The sequence below is a fragment of the Cucurbita pepo genome, chromosome LG06, assembly GCF_002806865.2.
Source record: "Cucurbita pepo subsp. pepo cultivar mu-cu-16 chromosome LG06, ASM280686v2, whole genome shotgun sequence".
Classification (NCBI taxonomy): domain Eukaryota; kingdom Viridiplantae; phylum Streptophyta; class Magnoliopsida; order Cucurbitales; family Cucurbitaceae; genus Cucurbita; species Cucurbita pepo.
In genome coordinates, this window is record NC_036643.1 from 1,374,463 (window position 1) to 1,397,347 (window position 22,885).

The 22,885-nt window shown below is 39.0% G+C and overlaps 5 protein-coding genes across 7 annotated transcripts in view; 4 read left to right on the forward strand and 1 right to left on the reverse strand.

Annotated features, from left to right (window-relative positions):
• Positions 1–508: 508 nt before the first annotated feature.
• On the forward strand, positions 509–4,051 carry LOC111796710 (cytokinin dehydrogenase 7-like). The gene is made up of 4 exons (XM_023679451.1): positions 509–1,284; positions 1,405–1,680; positions 2,499–2,761; positions 3,510–4,051. Exons 1-4 carry the CDS (start codon positions 589–591, stop codon positions 3,850–3,852), a joined length of 1,578 nt encoding a protein of 525 aa, XP_023535219.1. The 5' UTR covers positions 509–588; the 3' UTR covers positions 3,853–4,051.
• Positions 4,052–6,171: 2,120 nt separating this feature from the next.
• LOC111796498 (F-box/LRR-repeat protein 15-like) lies at positions 6,172–13,836 on the forward strand. Of its 2 annotated transcripts, none has more exons than XM_023679139.1 (17): positions 6,172–6,287; positions 8,549–8,801; positions 8,898–9,030; positions 9,629–9,728; positions 9,848–10,045; positions 10,135–10,405; positions 10,504–10,602; positions 10,693–10,781; positions 10,908–11,007; positions 11,102–11,272; positions 11,394–11,546; positions 11,645–11,805; positions 11,890–12,088; positions 12,206–12,669; positions 12,759–12,822; positions 13,258–13,344; positions 13,424–13,836. In XM_023679139.1, exons 1-17 carry the CDS (start codon positions 6,187–6,189, stop codon positions 13,502–13,504), a joined length of 2,724 nt encoding a protein of 907 aa, XP_023534907.1. In that variant the 5' UTR covers positions 6,172–6,186; the 3' UTR covers positions 13,505–13,836. The 2 variants fall into 2 exon arrangements, with proteins under 2 accessions (XP_023534907.1, XP_023534905.1); XM_023679137.1 differs by having other exon boundaries at positions 6,195–7,076.
• A 308-nt stretch (positions 13,837–14,144) lies between these two features.
• LOC111796499 lies at positions 14,145–15,685 on the forward strand. Its single transcript, XM_023679140.1, has 2 exons — positions 14,145–14,457; positions 14,836–15,685. The coding sequence occupies exons 1-2, from the start codon at positions 14,388–14,390 to the stop codon at positions 15,438–15,440; spliced, it is 675 nt and encodes a 224-aa protein (XP_023534908.1). The 5' UTR covers positions 14,145–14,387; the 3' UTR covers positions 15,441–15,685.
• A 1,066-nt stretch (positions 15,686–16,751) lies between these two features.
• Positions 16,752–17,472, reverse strand: LOC111796500. The gene has a single exon (XM_023679141.1). The coding sequence runs from the start codon at positions 17,222–17,224 to the stop codon at positions 16,865–16,867; it is 360 nt and encodes a 119-aa protein (XP_023534909.1). The 5' UTR covers positions 17,225–17,472; the 3' UTR covers positions 16,752–16,864.
• An 814-nt stretch (positions 17,473–18,286) lies between these two features.
• LOC111796502 (copper-transporting ATPase PAA2, chloroplastic) overlaps positions 18,287–22,885 on the forward strand; it is a 10,034-nt gene continuing 5,435 nt past the window's right edge. For both annotated transcript variants that reach the window (XR_002815361.1, XM_023679143.1), the window contains exons 1-10: positions 18,287–19,099; positions 19,375–19,452; positions 19,782–19,879; positions 19,995–20,048; positions 20,203–20,289; positions 21,094–21,258; positions 21,453–21,563; positions 21,696–21,764; positions 22,289–22,398; positions 22,661–22,766. Coding sequence is in view for 1 of the 2 variants with exons in the window: in XM_023679143.1 (XP_023534911.1) it covers positions 18,430–19,099; positions 19,375–19,452; positions 19,782–19,879; positions 19,995–20,048; positions 20,203–20,289; positions 21,094–21,258; positions 21,453–21,563; positions 21,696–21,764; positions 22,289–22,398; positions 22,661–22,766 (1,548 nt within the window). In the remaining variant the exon portion in view is untranslated. The remainder of the gene's footprint in view (positions 19,100–19,374; positions 19,453–19,781; positions 19,880–19,994; positions 20,049–20,202; positions 20,290–21,093; positions 21,259–21,452; positions 21,564–21,695; positions 21,765–22,288; positions 22,399–22,660; positions 22,767–22,885) is intronic.

The following is a 22,885-nucleotide window of genomic DNA, read 5'->3' on the forward strand; positions in this document are numbered from 1 at the left end:
AGGTATTTATCGAACTTTTATGTGATTTTGGGACTTATAGATTATGGGTCTACCAGGCTTCACCAGTGTCTGATAAGAAGAGATATTCATCGAATTTGTTTTTTTTATTAAAAAAGTGTGAATATAAATAATTGGTAAAATTGAAACATATTTACAGCAAGTAAACTGTGTTTATTAATATAAATTATGTATTAATTTAAAGATTAAAAGGATAAGAGTTAGGGGTGGGGGATAAATATATTAAAAAGAATTATTATTAATTAAAAGGGAGAAGAAAAAAATGTGGGAATATGGGAGTGGCAGACAGAGATGTCGATAGGACAAGAAATTCAACGAAATATTGAAGGTAAGATGAAGCCATAGAACATTAGAAATACAGTGGAATTAACCCCCAAAAAATAACAATAAATTATTATTATAATTATTAAAATAATAATAATAATAATAAATAAAGCCTCAATTCTTCCTCGGGTCGCTATTTAAAGCGCCTATGTTCCTAAAACATTACTAGTAGTAGCACAATTCACAAAATCCGAAAAGAAAAAAAAAAAAAAAAAATCCATTATTTATAGCCCTACGCCGGCGACGATGATTGCTTACCTGGAACCGTTTATACAGGACACCGATTCCCGCCGGCCCCACGACGGGTCCTCTCTGTGCGAGGCTCTAGAGCTTCAACTACAAGGCGGCGTCAGCACCGACTCACGGGACACTGGTTTAGCCGGTAAGGATTTCGGGGGACTACATTCAATAACACCGTTGGCTTTAGTGAGACCAGCCGGCGCGGATGATGTGGCGAAGGTAGTGAAATCGGCTTTACAGTCATCTAATCTGACGGTGGCGGCGAGGGGTAACGGTCACTCAATCAACGGCCAGGCGATGGCAGATCAAGGGCTGGTTGTGGACATGCGTGCGATGGAGGATCATTTCCGTATCGTCCAGATTAATGGACTGACCTACGCCGACGTATCGGGAGGGGCATTATGGGAAGACGTCTTGAAACGCTGCGTTTCGAGTTATGGATTGGCTCCCAGGTCTTGGACTGATTACCTTAGCTTAACCGTCGGTGGGACTTTGTCGAACGGCGGCGTTAGTGGCCAGGCCTTCCGGTACGGCCCACAAATTTCCAACGTGGCTGAATTAGAAGTCGTGACTGGAAAAGGGGATATTCTAATCTGTTCCGAACATGAAAATTCGGAATTGTTTTTTAGCGTTCTCGGCGGTTTGGGTCAGTTTGGAATCATCACAAGAGCTCGTGTTTTGCTTCAGCCAGCGCCGGATATGGTAATCCCATTATTACCACTAATTTCGTGTCTTTTTTTGGTTTAATCCCATTATTAGCTGCATGAGCTACTCGTTTACGTTACGTAATTTGGGTTTAATTAAATGGGTTTTTTTAATTAGGTACGGTGGATTAGATTGGTTTACGATGAGTTCGAAACGTTCGCCGGCGATGCTGAATCCTTAGTACGGCGGCCGGAAGGCGACTCGTTTGATTACGTGGAAGGCTTCGTTTTTTCCAACAACGACGACCCATTGACCGGAAGATCCACAGTGCCGTTAGCCTCCGGTGCTATCTTCGACTCATCTCATTTACCGGAAACCGCCGGTTCGGTTCTCTACTGCCTCGAGGTCGCCGTCCACTACCGGAACAACGACCAAGTCTCAACCGTGGACACGGTAAAAAAAACAATAATAAAATCTATTACTATTATTATAATTATATTAATGATAAAAGAAACTTGTGACCGTCGGATCTTGAGATGATCTGTGGGGTCGGGTATGTAAATGCTTACAGAGGCACACACGTATAATTGTCGTAAAAAAAATGACTGGGTTTTTGACTTTAGTGAAGGTAGTGGATTTTGACCATTGGAATAGGGGTAAGTGGGTCCCTTAAGGGGATGAGGTGGAATTTTATTTGAATAATTTAATTAAAATTCCAGCGGCGGACAGTGACGAGGTCAAAGTAAGAGCTCTCAGTCGTATAAAGCTTGTGATTTTTGATCTTGTTGGTCTTAGTCATCATTATCTAAACCATAAAACGACGACCTTTCCTTTATTGATGGGGGCGTAATATTTAATTTAATATATTGTGAGGCTGTTATTTAGTTTTGGGGGGAAACAAAAAACGAAAACTGACAATACGATATTAATGTATCTTCCATTGGATTTTCTGACATCGGGCAGCTCCCATAACTGCCCAGAGTATCTATTCCTAATTACGAGGATGGCACTGTTTTTAATTATATTTGTGGGGGTAGGTTGGTAATTACAAGCGAGATTGCGGGGTAGAATCGTAAAATGGGAGGGAAGGGAGTGTTTGGTAAAAACACTGATTATTTGAGATTTTGCTGACACAAGGGTCCCTATAAGTTTCATATAAGTGGCCAAAAAGCCATCATTTTGTGGAATCTGTAAATCGAGTGATGTCGTTTTGCTATGAATGGAATGACGAAAATGCCCCTCCCCACGTATTTTGGTATTTTTTTTGGCAGGATGTTGAGAGGTTGTTGAGTGGGCTTGGGTATGTGAAGGGGCTGAGATTCCAGGTGGACCTCAGCTACGTACAATTTTTGTCACGTGTGAAGCGTGCGGAGGAGGAAGCAATCGCCAACGGCGTTTGGGATGCTCCTCATCCTTGGCTTAACCTCTTCGTGTCGAAATCAGACATCGTTAATTTTGATCGTGCGGTGTTCAAGACCCTCCTAAAAAATGGAGTCGGTGGGCCCATGCTCGTCTATCCTCTTCTGCGTAGCAGGTAAGTATTACCCCCCACCTCCCTTTATTTGTTTATTTTTAATGTTCATAAAAGAAAAGGATGGGGGAAATTATGTACGACGGGATCAAAGCATGCTTACTGCCACGTAAGAGTGGGGCAAATGTCCAGGCGGGATTTAGTGCTAAACGACGACGTTTCTGTGCACATGGGCCAAGAGGGAGAGGGATGGGAAATGGGACCCAAAACGGTCACGTTTTGGCTTAAACCTTAAGTCACCTGATCCCTTCGATCTGATTTGCTGACCAAATTGCTGAACGTCTTAGGATTGGGTGGTTAAGATTTGAGGTAGGTCAAACACCTCAAAACTCGCACGTGTGACTCTAGTTCTCGCACGTGTGCCATTATCTTTAAACATTCCCATTAACGTTGTTTTTTTTTTTTTTTTTAAGTTGGATAATAATAATAATAATAGAAAAAATAGCGTCCTTGTGGGACAAAGACACTTGTGAGTCCCATGTTTTTGGAGTGTAAAAACATTGAAGAATTTTTGGAAATTGACTCACCTTGTAATGGGGGTGTTTATATAAAGGACTTACCTTTATAGGTGAGGGAGTGTAGGGAAGGGGTAAATTGGGTAATGAGAATATTACCTTTTGAGGAATATGAGATTTTTCTTATTATTTTCCACCAAAATTTCCTAAATAACCCTCTCATTGGTCCACTTCATATCATCTCGATCTTCTCTCTCTTTCCTCGTTGGACTTATATGTTTTGTAATTTTTAATAGGTGGGATTCTCGGACCTCGGTGGCATTACCAAAAGGTGAAGTGTTCTACCTAGTGGCGTTACTACGATTCACTCCACCAAATCCGAGACTTGCATTGGTTGATAAGTTAGTGGAACAAAATCGAGAAATTGTCAATATATGTCATGTGAATTGCATCGACTTCAAGCTCTATTTGCCACACTACTATTCAGAAAAAGAGTGGAAGCTTCACTTTGGAAATCAATGGAGCAGATTCGTGGAGAGAAAAACATTGTTTGATCCAATGGCCATCCTTGCTCCAGGTCAAAAGATCTTTGCTCGAGATTTCTTGATCTCGAATTGTTGGCTTCAAAAGCAAACTTAGCCTATCAACTTGAAGCTTATTCTTTTGCTCAAAGATGCAAAGTGATTTGACTTGGATAGCATGCTTCCTTTGTAAAAAAAGTTGACCCAAAAGACAAATAGTGCCATGGATTTTGTATCCAATTGAAATGTTGTCGAGAGCTCATTGGCTCAAGGTGCCTATCAATGCAATTCAATGGTAGGCGCCACCATTGCCACAACATGTTTTTGTCTCTTACCTTATAGCTTTGTTGAGTCGAAACTTTGGTGGTTACATGTCTCGTCTTCCAAAAGTTGGTGCGTTCGGTCGGGCTCTCTAGCTTGGATTTTGATTTGGATCGCATCTCTCGTATAAACAAAAAGTAAGTGCAGAAAATACTATAAAAAATTTCGATAGTTATAAACGTGCTCCCTAAATTTAAATGTCAATAGTTTCGTCTACTGATTCGCGTAGTTTAAAGTATATAAATACCTAAAAAAAAAATAGGAACTTTATGAGATTATTCCAATTCCAAAGTTGTGGCTTCTCTTTCTTTTTTTAAACTGGGCTGAATTGTGAGGCCCATACGGTGAATTTGGGCCGAGTTTGATGTTATTGGGCTTGGGCCTAGAAGAAATCACGAAGCCCAATTTGCTAAACATGTCCTCTGTATGATTTAGGTGTAAGTCCAACTAATAATAATAATAATAATAATTTTGATGAGACCTGAAAAAAAAAGGAAATAATAAAAGTCAAATTTATTTTATTGAAAAATAAAAATTGAGAAATGGGAGGGTTTAAAATGAAATTGTCGACCATTTCGGCTACATATGTCAACGGGGCGGTGATGGGGAAGCCTTTCTCGTCCTCGCCACCTATTTTATTTGCAAAATTATTTATTTATTTTTACGGGAAATCGAATATCTCACTATTTATTAATTTTTTTTAAAAAAATTTACAATATAAATATCTGTAATTTGGTATATGGGGTGAGAAGGAGAGGGAAAGAAGTGTGGAATTGAATTTTTGGGCGTCGTATTTGAAAAGGATGGAGAGTGGGTCCCACTTGTCCCCTTTTTTGCCAGCCGTTGAATTGTCTAAAAAAGATAAATAATAATAATAATAATAAATAAAGAAAAAAAGCGAGAGTGGCTTGTTCCGTAATTATTCTGTTCCTTAATCCTTTTTTGCTAATTCCTTAAATGTTCATTAATTATCACTGTCTATTTATTACCCAACACATTCTTTCCATAATTTATTTATAATATTGTCGGCTTTGACTCGTTTTGTAACACCATTAGAATGAATGTTCCGTTATCCTCCTCAACCGATGTGGAGTCTCGCAATCCATCTCTAACGTCTTCGTTGGCACACTACTGGCTTTTTACTTTAATACCATTTGTAACAGTTCAAACCCACCGTTAACATATATTGTTCACTTTGGGCCATTACATATCAATGTCACGACAAAATATTTCTTATAAGAATGTGGAAACCGTTGAATACGTGACCATAGCTTAGTTTACGCATCTCTACTGTATTGAGAAATACAGACAATTAAGTGACCACCAAAACACTTGACCACTAGATCAACTCATTTTTTTTTTTTAAATAGAAAGAACGTTCACTTCTGAGATATATTATAATGTAACGTTTTTTTTTTAATATATATATATAAATTATGGAAAGAAATAAGGAAAGAAAAGTGTGTATAGGTTATAGTGTACCCCAACCTATGAAGTGTGTTTCTTAAATGGGATGCTTAAAATCAACTCACCCACACTCACTCACTCCTTTCTCTATCACTCTTCTTATGGGCCCCTCTTGTTCGTGCTCGTCTTCATCTCCGATCCGACCCATACTGGCGTTCGTTTAAAACGAGTTTGATATGTAAATACATTTAAGTAGGTCTGAATTCTCTAAAAAATTAAATGAATTTACATGATACTCAGACTTTTTTTAATTTATTAAATTAATTTTTTTCTTAATTTATTAAATTTAATCATCTAAAGTGAATTAAAAGTGTATTTAAAAAAAAAAGATAAATAATTTTTAAAAGAAAAAAAAAGGGTTATTTAATAAATATTTATAAATATATGGAAGTGATATGGGCAATGAAGAAATGAGTTTGACTTGGGAGAGTGGGGAAGTGGCAAGGAACGCTGCTGCCTCACGCCAAACCTGTCCTTCAAACGCCCAATCTTTTTCCTATTTTTAGTTCGAATTATTGGCGCGTGTTCTTCAAACTCCACGCCCCAGATTTTGTGAATCTGAACACACGCGCACACTCTAATTTTTCCCTATTTTTCCATTTTATTTATTTATTTTTTTATTCCAACCCGTACGACGCCGTTTCTCGCGAAATACCCACCCCCCATGCTTTCTCTCTTTCCTTCCTTCCTTCCTTCGTTGTTGTTAAAATTTGGGATTTCTGGGATTATTACATCACCACTTGCAACAACGGAAGCATCTCTCAGGTCCGATCAGATCCATTCAAATCTCTTCTTTTCTTCTTCACTTCCTTATCTTTGTCCCCCGTTTTTCAATTCTTGTTTCCCATTTATTTTTCCCTCTTGATTTTGTGTATTTTCTGTTTTGATTTGCCGCCCAATTCTCGGGGTGTTGTTTTTCCTTGGTGGGGTTCGTTTTGATCTTTTCTAGGGTTTCACTGCCTCTGGGCTTTGTTTATTTCGGTTAATTTTGAAATTCTTTGGTTTGAGGGGGACTGGATACTTGGAAATGTGTGGGATCGTGAGTTAGGGTTCGTGTCAATACCTTGCCTTTGCGTCCAAGTGTATGACGAATTGGTGCTGCTTGTGCTTCACCGTTCCAGAAGAAGACGAAAGGGAAGAGGAACTGAAGAAGGAGGGTGAAATGAAACCCATGATGAGTGAGGGGGATTTTGAGAACCAGGATGACTCTGATCGCATTATGCGAAATGGCGATGATTCTGGTGGGAGTAACCCACTTGCGATTGCTGTTGATGGGCCTGACCGCCACGACGGTGATCGGCTTAGATTGTTTGAGGATATGGTCAGAGCAATGCACGATGAGGGCGATGGTGGTGTTCATTGGGACCATGAGCTGCGCGGCGGTGGTGGGGCTGTCAATCCCTGGAACTTTTCTTTTGGAATTCTGCATCAGTCTGAGGGAGGAGAGAGCAGTAGCGCCTCGGCTTTGGCCTTGTCTTCTACGATGGAGACTTCTAATGAGGAACGCGATCGGGATGCCCACCATAAGCGCGCTAAAGTTCACTCCATGTTCATGTGAGTCACTAGTAGACTGCTTGTGGATATGAATTATGCTAAGGTGTCGTGACGTTGGCGTTTTTTTTTGGTTTCCTTTTCTTCTTTTCCCCACTTTTGATAAGGGGTGTTGGGGTTTTTCTTAAATTTTATTTTTAGTGGGATTTAGGACTAGATTTTGTGGTATTTTAGGATGGATATCGTTAGCATTTTTTGATGTTATCATTTACGAGTACGGGGTTCTTCGTAACATAGCTATCAACGCATGTTTTTTGTTGTTATATTTGTGCGGCAGTCTCTGAATAATTTGCTGTTTTTGTTGTTATATTTTCGCTTCTGTATATAAATCTATATCGCATAGCACTTTCTTTTCTTGAATAATTGAAGTGGAATCTATATGAAGCAATATGGTTTTATATCGACCTTATCCAACATGCATCTTTTATCGTGTATGTATTAGGCTGTTAGCAGACTATTTGTCTTGTCAATGTATTTTCCATATCTTTTCTCGATTTCAAAATAAAAAATTTGTTTTTAATCAAAAGTGAGGTATTGCTTGAAAAATCTTGGCTTTTCTCGAAGATGTGTGCAAAGATGATATCTCGAAGTCTCTTTCAGTTTCAAGTCTTCTGAGTGAGTCTTTACAATGCAAAAGTTTCCTTTTACATGAAGTAGAAAATTATTTATTTTTGGGAAGTTCAATCTTTGTTATTTTGCCTCTTACATGAGTTAAAAAAAAAATGAAAAGTAAAGAAATTGGGTATGTTTATTGTTTTTGATCGTCTTATTAGTTGTTTTTTTTAAGCAACCCTTCATGTACAACGATAGTTAGGGCGTTTCAATGCACATAGGTGCTCCTAATACATGATTTATTTATATCCAGGAAATCAAAGGTGTATGAGATTTGAGTCATAACTTTTTCTCCATTTGGATAGTAAACAATATCTGAAATATTTTGTCAAATCTGTTCTTTTTAAATTGTTTTCAGGATATGCCCAAACGAGTCCTATTTTCAAGCATTGTCAACCTTGGTTATATACTTATCACACTCATTTGCAAACCTATTTTTGATCCTATTTTTTCATTACTAATTAAGAAAATGTCTTCAGTAAGGTTTATCATTGACGGATGAGCGTAATGGTAATTCAACCAGGTGGTTATAGGCTCAGAACTTGTAGAATCTTTCGTGATTTTGTCTTTCTGCCAAATATGATCTTTTGTTGGAAACTCTGACCTTCACACGGTGGTTGATTATGATTTCTAGTTTAGAAAAGAGTAAACTCTGAGTTAACTAAACTGTTAGTATGTGCACTAATTCTCATTCTGGATAATTCACATTCTCCTCAACCGCTTAGCTCTTGCAAGTTAGCACCCTATCTAGTTACCTACAATTTAGAAGTTAGACCAGTTGATAAGTGCAAAATATGAATGGATGCTTGTTATTCACCTCTAATGATTGTTGCCTATTTTCTTTTCTTTTCATTCTTCCCCAGTGAGAGCTCATTTGCAACTTCATGGCCTTTGGGTGCTGGAAATCCTGCGAGAGATTTTGATTTTAGTAATGGATCATCTTCAAATATGACTAGGAACGAATATCTATGCCATGGTACTACATCAAGCAGAGTTGATGCCGACAAAGGCTTGGAATCTAGTTTTGATAGAGATGATGGGATAAATGAGAATGACACCTGTAAATCGGAAGGATTTGAAGTAAGGATGGATCTCACAGATGATTTACTGCATATGGTATGCATCTCCAGAGATTTAATGATTGTTTTCTAGCCTATCTTTTTGTTTCTTGGATTTCTTATTCACATGAAGTTATTTCATAATGAATATCAGGTTTTCTCTTTCTTGGATCACATCAATCTTTGTCGAGCTGCTATAGTCTGCAGGCAGTGGCAAGCTGCTAGTGCTCACGAAGATTTCTGGAGGTGTTTGAATTTTGAAAATAGGAACATATCCATGGAACAATGTAGGTTTTGTTTTTCAAGTGGTTGATTTGCTGCGTTTTCTTTTTATTTTTATTTTCCAGAGTAGTTGAGATGATTTAAAAAATCTTGGTTGCCTCTTGGAAATAGAGGCAATATGTTATGACGAACTTCAAAACGTGAAGGATCCAGTATTCGGAGTCTGGAATGTCTTTAGCACTCATGATATGTTAAAGTCTAGGACTGTTACATATATGGAGCTTGTGTTCAGCACCCAGTATGATTTTTCTCCCTAAATCTTTTTGACTAGGTATATATAATATAGAGGAAAGAACTTCTTGCATGCTATTTTTAGCTTCAGAAATTGCTTTGATTTTTTAAATGATTTTTGGACATAATTACATAAATGTGATTGGATGTGACAAATCACTGTAGCAGTTTTTGGTGCCAATGCGACATTTTCAATTATATTTCATGTTTAACCTACTTTTATCCAGTCACATTTTTCTTTCGGGCCTCCATATAGTATAAATTTATCTGGTCATATATCTATGTACCTCTGTATTAACAAGTATCCTATCATATTCTCTATGTTCCTTACTTTCCAATATCATTCTGATTGATTATAAATCTTGACTGCAGTTGAGGATATGTGTGGAAGATATCCAAATGCCACTGAGGTCAATATCTCTGGTGTACCTGCTGTTCACTTGCTTGCCATGAAAGCAGTTTCTTCTTTAAGGTAATGACCGCAATTTGTTTTTTTTTAAAAAAAAAAAAAAAAAAACTATTATTATTATTATTTTATTATCCTGATCTTGAATCTTTTTGCTGTTGCTCTTTATTCTATCATTGTTCCAGAAATCTGGAGGTTTTAACTCTGGGGAGAGGACAACTGGGAGATACCTTTTTTCACGCCCTGGCTGAGTGCCATTTGTTGAAGAGCTTGACTGTCAATGATTCTACGCTAGTTAATGTTACACAAGAGATACCTATAAGCCATGATAGACTGCGTCATCTTCATCTTACTAAATGTCGTGTTATGCGAGTATCTGTTAGGTTGCTACTGTCTATGCATCTTAATGCTAAATGTATTTGATTGTTGAGTGTTTTTTTTTTTTTTTGGTCTGAAGTATGTTTTCTTGCAGATGTCCACAACTTAAAACATTGTCGTTGAAGCGCAGCAACATGGCACAGGCTGTTCTTAACTGCCCTCTTCTTCATGACCTAGATATAGGCTCTTGCCACAAGCTCTCAGATGTTGCTATTCGCTCAGCCGCTATTTCATGCCCACAGTTGGAATCTCTTGATATGTCCAATTGTTCATGTGTTAGTGATGAGACATTACGTGAAATTTCCTCAAACTGCCTGAATCTCCAGCTTCTGAATGCATCATACTGCCCAAATATATCTTTGGAGGTGGCATACCATTTTAGTTAAACTTTTAAGTGAAAGTGACTATTTTCCCCTTCAGACTTCTTTTCTGATATTTTTGTTCCTTTTTTTTTTTCCTGAAGTCTGTAAGATTGACAATGCTGACTGTGCTTAAGCTTCACAGCTGTGAGGGCATCACATCAGCTTCAATGACCGCAATATCTAGTAGTTCTAGTTTGAAGGTCAAACTAACCTATTTCTACCTTTTCTGTTTTTTACTTGCCCGATGCTGTATCTGAATTAGTTGAAAATGGATTAGAGACTTATTGCAGGTTTTGGAGCTTGATAATTGCAGTCTTTTGACTTCCGTCTCTCTGGATCTTCCTCATTTGCAGAATATCAGACTTGTCCATTGCCGCAAGTATGTCTTCTCAACTTCACGCGACTTTTAGTGCATCCATCATGTGATTAATTTCATGTAGAATGACTTTTGGACTGGGCCTTCTCTTCTTTTCCTTGAGTTGAATCAGTTTTGTTATTCTTGCAGATTCTCTGACTTGAGTTTACAGAGTGTTAAATTATCATCCATAATGGTCTCTAATTGTCCATCACTTCACCGGATCAACATCACTTCCAATTTTCTTCAAGTATGTCACAATGGATCTTAAAGTTGTCTTCCTTACTAACTTCATCTTATAGGGGTATAAAAGAACATTGGACTGTACTTTTGTGGACTTGCAGAAGTTAGTGTTGAAGAAACAAGAGAGCTTGGCCAAATTGGTTTTGCAGTGCCCTAGTCTGCAAGATGTGGACCTCACAGACTGTGAATCACTAACGAATTCTATTTGTGAGGTTTTTAGTGATGGTGGTGGCTGCCCTATGTTGAGATCGCTTGTTCTTGATAACTGCGAGGTAAGTTGCTTGGTGCTACCCCTTAGTATCATGGTATTATTCCTTGTGGTTTCATAATTTGCAAATGATTTGTTTTTGACTTTCCATTGATTTCTAATGTGAACATGTTTCTTTTGCTCAGAGTTTGACTGCTGTTCAATTCTGTAGCAGTTCTTTGGGCAGTCTTTCCCTTGTTGGTTGCCGGGCAATCACTTCCCTTGAACTTCAATGTCCTAATCTTGAACAGGTTTCTCTAGATGGCTGTGATCATCTCGAGAGAGCATCGTTTTCCCCGGTATGTGAAAGCTGCCTATTTGTGAATTTTTTTCAATCTCTATAAATATTTGCCTAGTGTTTAGGATTGAGGTTTCTTCTTTATCTCTCTTTTGTAAGGTTGGTCTGCGGTCATTAAACTTGGGAATCTGTCCCAAATTGAATGAGTTAAGACTTGAGGCCCCTTGTATGGATTTACTTGAGTTGAAAGGTTGTGGTGGATTGTCTGAGGCGGCCATCAATTGTCCTCGTCTAACATCATTGGATGCTTCCTTTTGTGGGTTAGTTTGTTATGATTATTTGGATGGCAACTTATATTTGATAGATACTTGTTGCTTATGTCATTGAGTTCTTTTTCGCTTCAGGCAACTGAAAGACGAGTGTTTGTCTGCAACGACTGCCTCATGTCCACAGATTGAGTCGTTAATACTGATGTCATGCCCTTCGGTTGGTTCAGAGGGCCTTTACTCTCTACGATGTCTTCTGAAGTTGGTTGTGCTTGATTTATCATATACCTTTTTGATGAGCTTGCAGCCAGTCTTTGAGTCTTGTATACAACTTAAGGTAACCTTTTTTTAGATATATTGCTGTTCAGGCAGTTTAGATTTTACTCAAATATTATTATGAGCCTGTCTGATCTTCTGTTGTATTGATGCTTTTTTCCTTATACTCTTAATGAAGGTATTGAAACTACAAGCATGCAAGTATTTATCTGACTCATCGCTAGAGCCTCTGTATAAGGAAGGTGCTCTTCCAGCTCTTCAAGAGTTGGACTTATCTTACGGGACGCTCTGTCAATCTGCCATAGAAGAGCTTCTTGCTTGTTGCACACACTTGACTCATGTGAGCTTAAATGGATGTGTGAACATGCATGATCTAAATTGGGGTTGTAGCATTGGACAGCTTTCTTTGTCCAGCATCCCCATTCCTCTTGGTCAAGCCACTCTTGATGAGATTGAGGAACCAGTTGCACAGCCAAATCGTTTGTTACAGAATCTTAACTGTGTAGGCTGTCAGAATATTAGGAAGGTTCTCATTCCTCCAGCTGCACGATGTTTTCATTTATCGTCATTAAACCTATCCCTGTCTTCAAATCTCAAGGAAGTCGACGTTTCTTGTTACAACCTATGCTTTCTTAATTTGAGGTCATACTTCCTCACCCTTTTGCTCCATTAACAATGCTAGTCGGGTATTTTTTGGTCTACTTTGCTAAATCCGTGTTTTTGTGGTCTAGTAATTGTTGCTCTCTGGAAGTTTTGAAACTCGACTGCCCAAAGTTGACCAGTCTCTTTCTTCAGGTATTTATTTCTTCTTCCATGTACATTTTGAATGTTAATACAACTCCACTCTGAATAGTCCAGAATCTTGTCTTCCGAGTGAACTGAAACGCGGGCGGGGTAAAAGATGGGGTCAAGACGGGGGTTGAACTCCCACCCAGACCCCCTCTGCCGGCCTCTGGTTTTAAGGACCCTTCTCCACTTGAAATTTTGTTGGGATAGGAAGTCATCCATTGTAGGAATCATTTGATTAAAATTGTTGGATTTCTACTTTTCCTCTTTTGTTGTCTGAACAATACTTAGGTTTCAAACTTTATACACCTTATGTGTCTGTATCTATGATGTTTGAAGCCCCCCCCCAAAAAAGAAAGGACCAAAAGACATGAAAAAGAACAAAAGAAATGGGAGTTAAGAGATGCATATGATATGAAACTAACTAGATCTGTGTTTCCCTAGTCTTGCAACATCGAGGAAGAAGCGGTTGTAGCTGCAGTATCTAAATGTAGCATGCTCGAGACGTTGGATGTCCGCTTTTGTCCAAAGGTGGGGGGTGTCTCTCTTTCCCTTTTCTACATTGTTTGATAGTTTTTGCTGACTTTGAAATATTTCTTTCTACCGGCAGATCTCCTCAATTAGCATGGTACAACTGCGTATCGCTTGTGCAAGTTTGAAGCGGATCTTCAGCAGTCTGTCTCCAACATGACTAATTCTTCTCTTCCCTACAAAATTTTCCTCCCACCTGTTAATTCCGAGTTTGGGAGACGACCCAAGTTTCGCTTTATGTACATGGATGGTCTTGAATTCTGTCAGCTTCCATTTGCTTGGGGTATATAGTTAGTTTATCTTCGTGACAGCTTAAAAAATAAGTTATCTCTTGTCTATATTGCTACCACCCAAGTTAGCCTTCCATCTTTAATTCAGTTTTGCAGTGTCTATGAGAGATTAAAAATGAGTGATTGTGAACACATTATTTTCAAGTTTCTGTGGATACAATCAGTGAACTGTTCATCCTATTATTACGTTTCTGATTCTGAACCATTAGTGCCACCGATGTCTTTAAAGTTCATGCTTTAATTTTAGAAGATTACCCTGAAAAATGTTCTAATGGACGCCTGTTGGCGCCTTTATGGAAAACTCTGTAATGGGTCATCGTTGTGGTGCCGACACTCAAATTTGAGCACTTCCACGCGACAAATTTGTTCGCATATTCAAAAACATACATGGAATATTATAATGGAGAGAGTAGATGAGGACATTCGAGACAGACAGCTTTGTTTGAGAAATGAACGAACAGCCACCGACAATGCCTCTGGAACCAACACGTGAAATTGTTATCAACAAAACAAATACAAAGAAATGGCCGATGGTGGTTGCTGCCGATCTGTTTGGTTTGGGCCCTAATAATGAAATCCTGTGGTCTTTAGTTACTCACTCACCAATTCAATGGCCGCTGCCCTTTGAGTGAAACAGAAGTTTCTCCGTCGCTTAAATCTCACTTTTTCTTCATTCCTCATTCTGACTTAATCTCTCTCTCCCTCTCTCTCTCTCTCTCTCTTTCTCTCTTTCTCTCTCCGAAAGACAGCTCTATGGCGACCAAGATTCTATGGTGTCTCTTGTTTTGTGCTCTGTTCGTTTCTGTGTTTTCTGCAGCTGATTGTAAGTCGAAATTATTCTCGTACCCATTTGCTCATTCTTCTTACTTCAATAGCCATTTTTGTCTCTTTAAGCTTATGATTTCAAGTTCTTCTGTGTATAGTGTATATTTTTATTCTAGATTTGAAGACTCTCTTCTGGGTATGTTGTAATTGATCTGCATTTGATCTGGGAGCTTCTGTTTTTTCTTCTTCTTTGAATGTTCAACCAATAATTGCTACTGGGTTCTTGCATTCTTACCTAAATGATTGATTGGTAACAGCCACGAACATTTCTAAGTTCAGATCTGTTGCCCCTTCCTGCTGATTGCTTAGTTTCTGATTTTGTTTGTGTTCTTGAGAGTATGAGAACTTACCTGCTGTTGATCTGGAACAATTGCAGCAAATGTGACAGATAACCCTGCTGATAAACTAGTAGTCGTGCTTAACAAGAACAGAACTGCTCACAAATTGCCTGCTCTAAAAGACAATCCTGGCTTGGCATGCCTTGCTCTTCAGTATATCAAGGCATACCAAGGGAAATGCGACGCGGTCGGAGGTCCCGACGGAATGAAGCCTCCAAATTCTGCATTTACTGAAACATTTGCTCCCAATTGTGGAGTACTTGTCTCTTCTCTTGCTCCCATCACGGGGCGGTTGCTTGGTTGCCAGTCTAAATATGTTCATGCTCCTGAAGCATTTTCTGATGTTTTGATGCTGAATGAGAAGAGCTTGGAGATTCTCAACTACAAGAACAACACAGAAGTTGGAGCTGCTGTAACTGGCACTGATGGGGGCTCGCCCTACTTTTGGTGTGTGTTGTTCAGCAATGGTAGCCTCTCTAATAGCTTTGCCTTTGAGGGAGGTGTGGCTAAGTTAACGCGGCCTGGTTGCTACAGTGGGGCTAATGACCAATGCAGCAAAGCCAATAGCCAATTCTTAACCACACGTATGTTGCTATTAGCTTTGACATCTTTGGTTGCTATAACATATGTCTTTGGTTTATGATCATCAGCTCTCATCCAAACATGAAAAAACCTTGTATTCTTTGTTTGATTCTATGGTTTTTGATTTGTTTTCGGTGTGCCCGATTCGTGTTTTTCTGTTATCAAGTCGTTATATATTGTAATATCTCATGAATTCATGGATCTCATAGGAGCCATTTTTCTCAGTGAGCTGATATAGAAAGTTCCAGTGTATTAAGTACTGTGATGTTTGAAATGAATCAGATTTTTTTAGCTGATCTATGATGATGAAATGACCTTTTTGGACTTTCCCTTCTTGTCTCTCCTCAAGATTTTAAAACTCGTTTGCTCGGGGTGATTTCCACACCCTTATAAAGAATGTTTTGTTCCCCTCTTTAATGGATGTGGGATCTCACAATCTACCCTGTTGGTAGTCGAGCGTGTCCTCGTTGGCACACCATTCGGTGTCTAGCTCTGATACCATTTGTAACGACCCAAACTCATTACTAACAAATATTGCCCTCTTTGGGCTTTCCCTTATGGGCCTCCCCTCAAGGTTTTAAAACGCGTATGCTAGGAAGAAGTTTCCGTACCCTTATAAAGAATGCTTCATTCCCCTTTCCAATAGATATAGGATTTCACAATCCACTCTCGTTGGGAGCCCAGCGTCCTCGCTGTCACACCGTCCGGTGTCTGGCTCTGATACCATTTGTAATGAGCCAAGCCCACCGTTAACAAGTATTGTCCTTTTTGGGCTTCTCCTTTTGGGCCTCTCCTCAAAGTTTTAAAACAAGTTTGCTAGTGATGGGTTTCCACACCTTATAAGGAAGGCTTCGTTCATCTCTCTTACACATGTAGAATCTCACAATCTACCCCCTTGAGAGTATAGCATCCTCACTGGCACACCGCCTGGTGTTTGGCTCTGATACCATTTGTAACGACCCTAGTCCACCACTAACAAATATTGTCCTCGGACTTTCCCTCGTGGGCCTCTCCTCAAAATTTTAAAACGAGTATACTATGGGGAAGTTTTCACACCCCTGTAAAGAATGTTTGGTTTCACTACCCAATAGATGTGAGGACTTGACTTTCTTGCAAAACCACGGCAAGAAGGGCAAATCCTCACAATGATTATGAAATCTCACATTTGTTGAAGAGGAGAACGAAACTTTCCTTATAAGGGTGTAGAAACCTCTCCCTAGCAGACGTGTTTTAAAACCTTGAGAGGAGGCTCAAGGGAAAGCCCAAAGAAGACAATATTTGTTAGCGGTGGGCTTAGTTCGTTACATCCCAAATACTCATGAAACAGAGAACGCTTCAATCCGAATACGCCATACATTTATGCAACGAAAAGAAAACGGCAAAAGGTATAGATTTCTTCAACTCTAAGCTTACTATCCATTGATGAAAGTAAAAGGTATGCTGAAAGTTAAGAACAGAGAAAGAAGAATTTGGAAAGCTAAGCGTTCAAGGGTCCCAGAACATTAAAGAAGCTTTACACTTCAAAACAAATGCAAGAAGCAGAAGAACGATGAATATGCCACAGGACGAGCCACCTACTCTGTGAATCCAATAAGCATCAAATCTGGCGCATCTCTGTTCCAAGTGAAGCACTCCAGCAATAATGAAGATCAAGGTTATGAGAAGAGCAGGCAACCAGAACCCAAGATTCATGGATGATTCCTCCTCCTCCTCCGCATCAAAGCTCGGTCTCCGGTCGATATACAGCGGCGAAACCACTGCAAGAATCCCAAGTCCTACCGCCACCCACCGGTCGTACGAAGAAAACCGGCTCCTCCTCGACGTAGCCCCGATCCCGACCTCCATGGAGATGGAAAACCAACCGAGTCCCGGCTCCCTCGAAGTCGCGTCGTTGCTGCTGCAGCAATGGAACTAACTGTTTGATGGTTGGTTCTTATGGGAAAGTTTTTGGTTAGTGAAGAGGGAATTTATTCTGAAGATGAATGAGTCTTAAAGAAGCTTAGTTTTTAGAAGAATTATTCGCCATTAACCAACAGTGCCTCCTTCCGTTCATTGTTGTTATTATTATTTTGGTTTGGTATCTGATTCCATTGCCGTTAACTGAAATTTACAAATAAAAAACTGGAGAATGTTTACCTATTTTTGTTTATTTATTTTCAAAAAAAAAATATTAACTTATTTAAATATTAGAAGATTTTTATTAACTGCGTTAACCCGAGCCGGCCAAAGATGTCCCCTTCTGATACCAAATAATAAGCGCAGATCCTTCTAGAATCCTTGCAAAATGTTCACAAAGAAAACTAACTTAATGGATTGATTCCAACCAAGAGCTAGTTAGAAGATGAATGACTCTTATATCGAACTTGGAATCTATGATGATCACTCTTAATGCGGATAAAGGTTTCGGGTAGATTAGGTACAAGCTCCTTAGAACCAAAAGAAGCTATTGACAATCTATAACTTCCAATTCTTGCCTTTCATCGAGAGCAAATGATCTGAAAACTGGTTATGCTCTTGTCTTTCTCCTCAAGCCTATAAACAAATCGAACGTTTAAGAAAATCCATATACCCTGAGTGAGTGTTTATTTTGATGATCTCATTTTCTCAGATAAGATAGGTCAGGGACAGGTGCGGTAGTGCGCTCTCCCTATTTTGAGTGGGTGGTCGGAAAGTCAAATTGATTATCCTTCAATTATTTCACGGGACTTTTAGGTAAGTTGTAGCTTAGTAGTAATGAATGCGCAATCCAATATAATTTAATACTAATTATTTTACTTATTTAATAAGTGTAAAAATTTATTTATTAAAAATGTATTTTCCTAAAATATAATAAAAATCGCGCGCGTGTTTTTTTTTTTCTGCGTCCGCTTGTGTTAAAATTACCGGTCGACCATGGATAGAGTATATGACGTGGCAGTTGCAGTTCATACCGAAAATTTAGCTAAGAGAGTCTGCAATTCAACGACCACATGCTCTCCTCGTTGAAATATTGGCCACCAATTCTCTTCCCTCTCTGAAACTATCAGTTCCGGCGCCGGTCCGATGCTCTGATGGCGGCCGATTTAGCGCGGCTCTCTCTATGGCCTCACCAGAGGCAGTTCTTTCACTCCGTCTCTAAATCTCAGGCTTCTTTGTTCGACTCTAGGCCTGGATTTCTCCCCATACGGCATCGACCTCAGAGTTTAGTACGGAAACAGTATCCACGTCGTTTTGGAAGATGCTTGGGGCATCGTTTCGTTGTTTCGAATACTCTTGATGCCGAACTTCGAGCTCAGAACACGATTCTTCAACAGGAGCGGCGGGATGAGTCTTCTGTTCTTCTTGATGTCTCTGGAATGATGTGTGGTGCATGCGTCTCCCGAGTCAAATCCATTATCTCGTCCGACGACCGAGTTGACTCTGTGGTGGTTAATATGTTGACTGAGACAGCAGCGATTCGGTTGAAATCGGATGAAGTTGGCGCGGAGGTTGGTTCTGCGGTGAATGTGGCGGAGAGTCTGGCGCGAAGACTGACGGATTGTGGCTTTCCGACGGTTTTGAGGAATTCGGAGGTTGGAGTGGCGGAGAATGTGAGAAAATGGAAGGAGATGGTTGAGAAAAAAGGAAAAATGCTGGTTAAGAGTAGGAATCGAGTGGCTATTGCTTGGACTTTGGTTGCCTTATGCTGTGGCTCACACGCATCGCATATCTTGCACACTTTTGGGATTCACATCCACCACGGTATTTTTGCAATCTTGTAACTATTTATTGCTTCAACCTCAGTGTATGTCATATGGATGGCTCAATTTTGAAATACAAAGAATTAATAGGCAGTCCGGACTTTCATAAGTTTTGAATTCATTAATTTGAGTCGTAAACTATGGGACCTGTATAATAGTGGTTTGAAGCAAATATGAAATGTTTCTGGTAATGTTTAAGCATTTTCGGAGTATAACGCAAGTGCAGCCTGTAGCTGAAGTCAATTTGAATTAAGTTGGCTTATTTTGACGTTTCAGGACCAGTGATGGAGATACTTCATAACTCGTATGCGAAGGGTTGTTTTGCTTTGGTTGCTCTTTTAGGACCAGGACGAGGTCTGTTTATCCACTTTATTTTAATTGTTTATACTGCTACTTTCTGAAAAGAAATCGATTAGCATCATGGAAAGATTGCTTAGTACACAAGATTATTAAGCTAGCATTAGATTTCTTTCTTCTATTTCTCCCTTTCCTCGTGTCATTTAGCCGTTGGAGTGTGGAGACTCTGTTTGACTACTCTGAGTCATTTTAAAGGCCTTTGTTGAGCAGTTATTAGTATTTCGGGCCTTTTGGATAGATAGTAGTGTTTCTTTACTGCTAATGATAGACCACCCAAACTTGCTACCATGATCTTGTATGATGTTCAAAATGATAGTTTGCTGCAGAACTACTCTTTGACGGTCTGAGGGCATTCAGGAAGGGATCACCTAATATGAACTCTCTTGTGGGTTTTGGGGCAGTTGCTGCATTTATTATCAGTGCGGTAAGGCGATTTGTCAAAGATATCAAGTTCTCCCCGGCTATTATTTGGTTATTTATTTTTTTAGAGAAGCATTGCTGTAGTTTAATATGAACGAATTTTAAACTTTCTCTTGTAGGTCTCACTTCTTAATCCTGAGCTAGACTGGGATGCCTCATTTTTTGATGAGCCGGTGACTTGCTCGACCTTCTGCTGTATTGTCTTGATTCAATTGATAATATTTCCTCTATGTTCACATTCAATTTAGTTTATTAAATTTCTGGGCTATGAAGGAATTTGGCTCTTGATTTTGCATTTCTCAGTGCAACTCCTTTTTTAGTGAGCAGGTCATGCTTCTTGGTTTTGTGCTTCTTGGGCGCTCTCTGGAGGAAAGAGCAAGGGCTAAGGCCTCTAGTGATATGAATGAGCTTTTAGTAAGTTTCAAATGAATCTTAAACAGTAAAATGTTACAATGCATGTATCTATTGGATTGTTATCATGGTTGAATATCAAGTTATTGCTACATGCTTTCTCCTTGGGATATTCTATTGCTGTCGTAAAAGAAATTCTTAACCAATTAAAAATTTTCATAAAGCAATGAGAAAATTACATGTCGTTAATGTGACCTTCCAAAATTTAGCAGGTGTTAATCAAAATCATCCATTAAATCAGATGACATGACGTTGGAAACCAAAAGATGGCATGTGTCTTTCTTATGCCTATGTGATGCAATATATTAGCCATGTGAAAGTTGGATCCAAATTAGTCAGCCTATGTGTAGCCAAGGCCTATGAAACTCCTACACCCAGAGGAGGCCATTCAACGTTCAAGACATCATTTAGAAAGTGTCAAAATAGAAGACAGTTTGAAATTATAAGGCAGTCAAGATTTTGACAACTAAATTTCACAAATTCCAAAGATTTTTTATGCTTCAAATTTCAGAGCTTCAGCCTATCATAAGTACAAAGTTGAAGTTTAAGGCTCCTTGATTCAACATATATGTTGATCACCCTTGAGTCGAAAGTTATATCTAGCGAGTTTGTATGGAATCGTGGTTCTCTATAGCGTATTAGGCTCCTTGTTTCTTCTATTGCTCCAATAATTACTTTTGTGCTTATTAACACATGAATTAGACTATGTAACTTGTTAGGGTGTGATACATGTGGCTCTAGCATTCCCTTTTCTCCTAGTTGCGTGTCCCAAGTTGTTTATTTATTTAAATATTCACGTTTTGGCAGTCGTTGATCTCTTCCCATTCACGACTTGTGATTACTCCATCAGAAGGCAATTCCTCTACAGATGATGTGCTTTGCTCGGATGCAATGTGCATTCAGGTGTCTACCGATGACATTCGGGTTGGAGACTCGGTTTTAGTTTTGCCTGGAGAGACTATTCCTGTGGATGTAAGATCAGAGATTATTAGTGAACAATGCCTCTTTATTTGATGGCCCAAATGACCGTGTCAATAGTTATTTTTCTCAACCACACATGTCATCTTCCTCTGCCTTCTATAAGATCTCCATTATCAATAGATGCTGCCCTACCTTAAGGAGGGGCGATTTGAAAATGCTTGGCTAACAATAATATTGATGAACAGGGAAAGGTTCTTGCGGGAAGAAGTGTTGTAGATGAATCAATGCTTACTGGGGAATCTCTACCTGTATTTAAGGAAGCAGGCCTTATCGTCTCAGCTGGAACTGTGAACTGGGTATGATTTTTCCTTGATGTTTAGGATTTCAAACTGCGTGTTTATTCAGATTTACATACAAGTGTGATTTGCCACCTTATTTTCAAGAAGGCAACTTTTTTTTGGGAATAAATCAAAATCGATATCTTCTAGGATGGCCCTTTGAGAATTGAAGCTTCTTCTACTGGCTTGAACTCAACAATCTCCAAGATTGTGAGAATGGTAAGTGAACCATTTTCTTATATTTATATTTCTACAGGAATTACATTGGTATGCATAGTGGTAAATTGCCTTTTCTTAATGGGCTACCTTGTAAAATTAACGACCACAATAGTAATATTTTCTTTTGGGCATCTACTACAATTTCAAGATATTATCAGGTCTACAGTTGGAGGGTTCACTGTTACATGGGTTGCAATTTGAGTCATCCTTGCATATGAATTCCTCTCCACTGCACAGACATTGAAAAGATTACTGCTTAAAACTACTGGGTGAAGGAGGGACAGATATTTCTGGTTGCTTAAAAAGGAAAATGTTTTTGCTTTAGGCGAACTTAATTAAAAACTAGCTTGGATTTGGAGAAAAAAAAATTCACAAAATTTATCAGCTCGATTTGAGTTTTCCTTGCATATGAATTCATTTCCACTGCACATACATTGAAAAGATTGCTGCTTAACTACTGAGTGAAGGAAGGACAGATATTTCCCTGATGAACCCATACTTAAAACTTTATACATAACCATCAGGTTGAGGATGCGCAAGGCCATGAAGCTCCAATACAAAGGCTTGCCGATTCCATAGCTGGGCCATTTGTGTACACTGTATTAACTCTCTCAGCGGCAACATTTGCATTTTGGTAAGCATGTGATTCTTATTTTTCTATTTGATGAAACTCTGGTGTTTAATGCCTGAAAGGGTGGTGAAGGGCCTAAGAAGAATTTGGGTCAGTTCATGATGAACATTGTATATGTCCAACATGATCTGAAGATGATAATTACTATTGTTATGGAGGTTCCTTGAGAAATGTACAATTTATCTATCTGTTTAGTTAACTCAACTACAAAGAGTGTTTTGCTGCGATATGCTTGTTTATTTACATGGTAACAATTAATTTCCAGGTACTGCTTTGGTACCCATATCTTTCCCGATGTTTTGATGAATGATATTGCTGGACCAGATGGAGACCCCTTGCTTTTGAGCTTGAAACTTTCAGTTGATGTCTTGGTAAGTGGATGTTGAGCTTTTGTACGGGAGACTTTGGAGTGCCAAACTTCGTTGCCAAAAAAATGCATGATTGCTTTATAATGAGTGCACAAATTTAATACGTAAACCGGGGGGGGGGT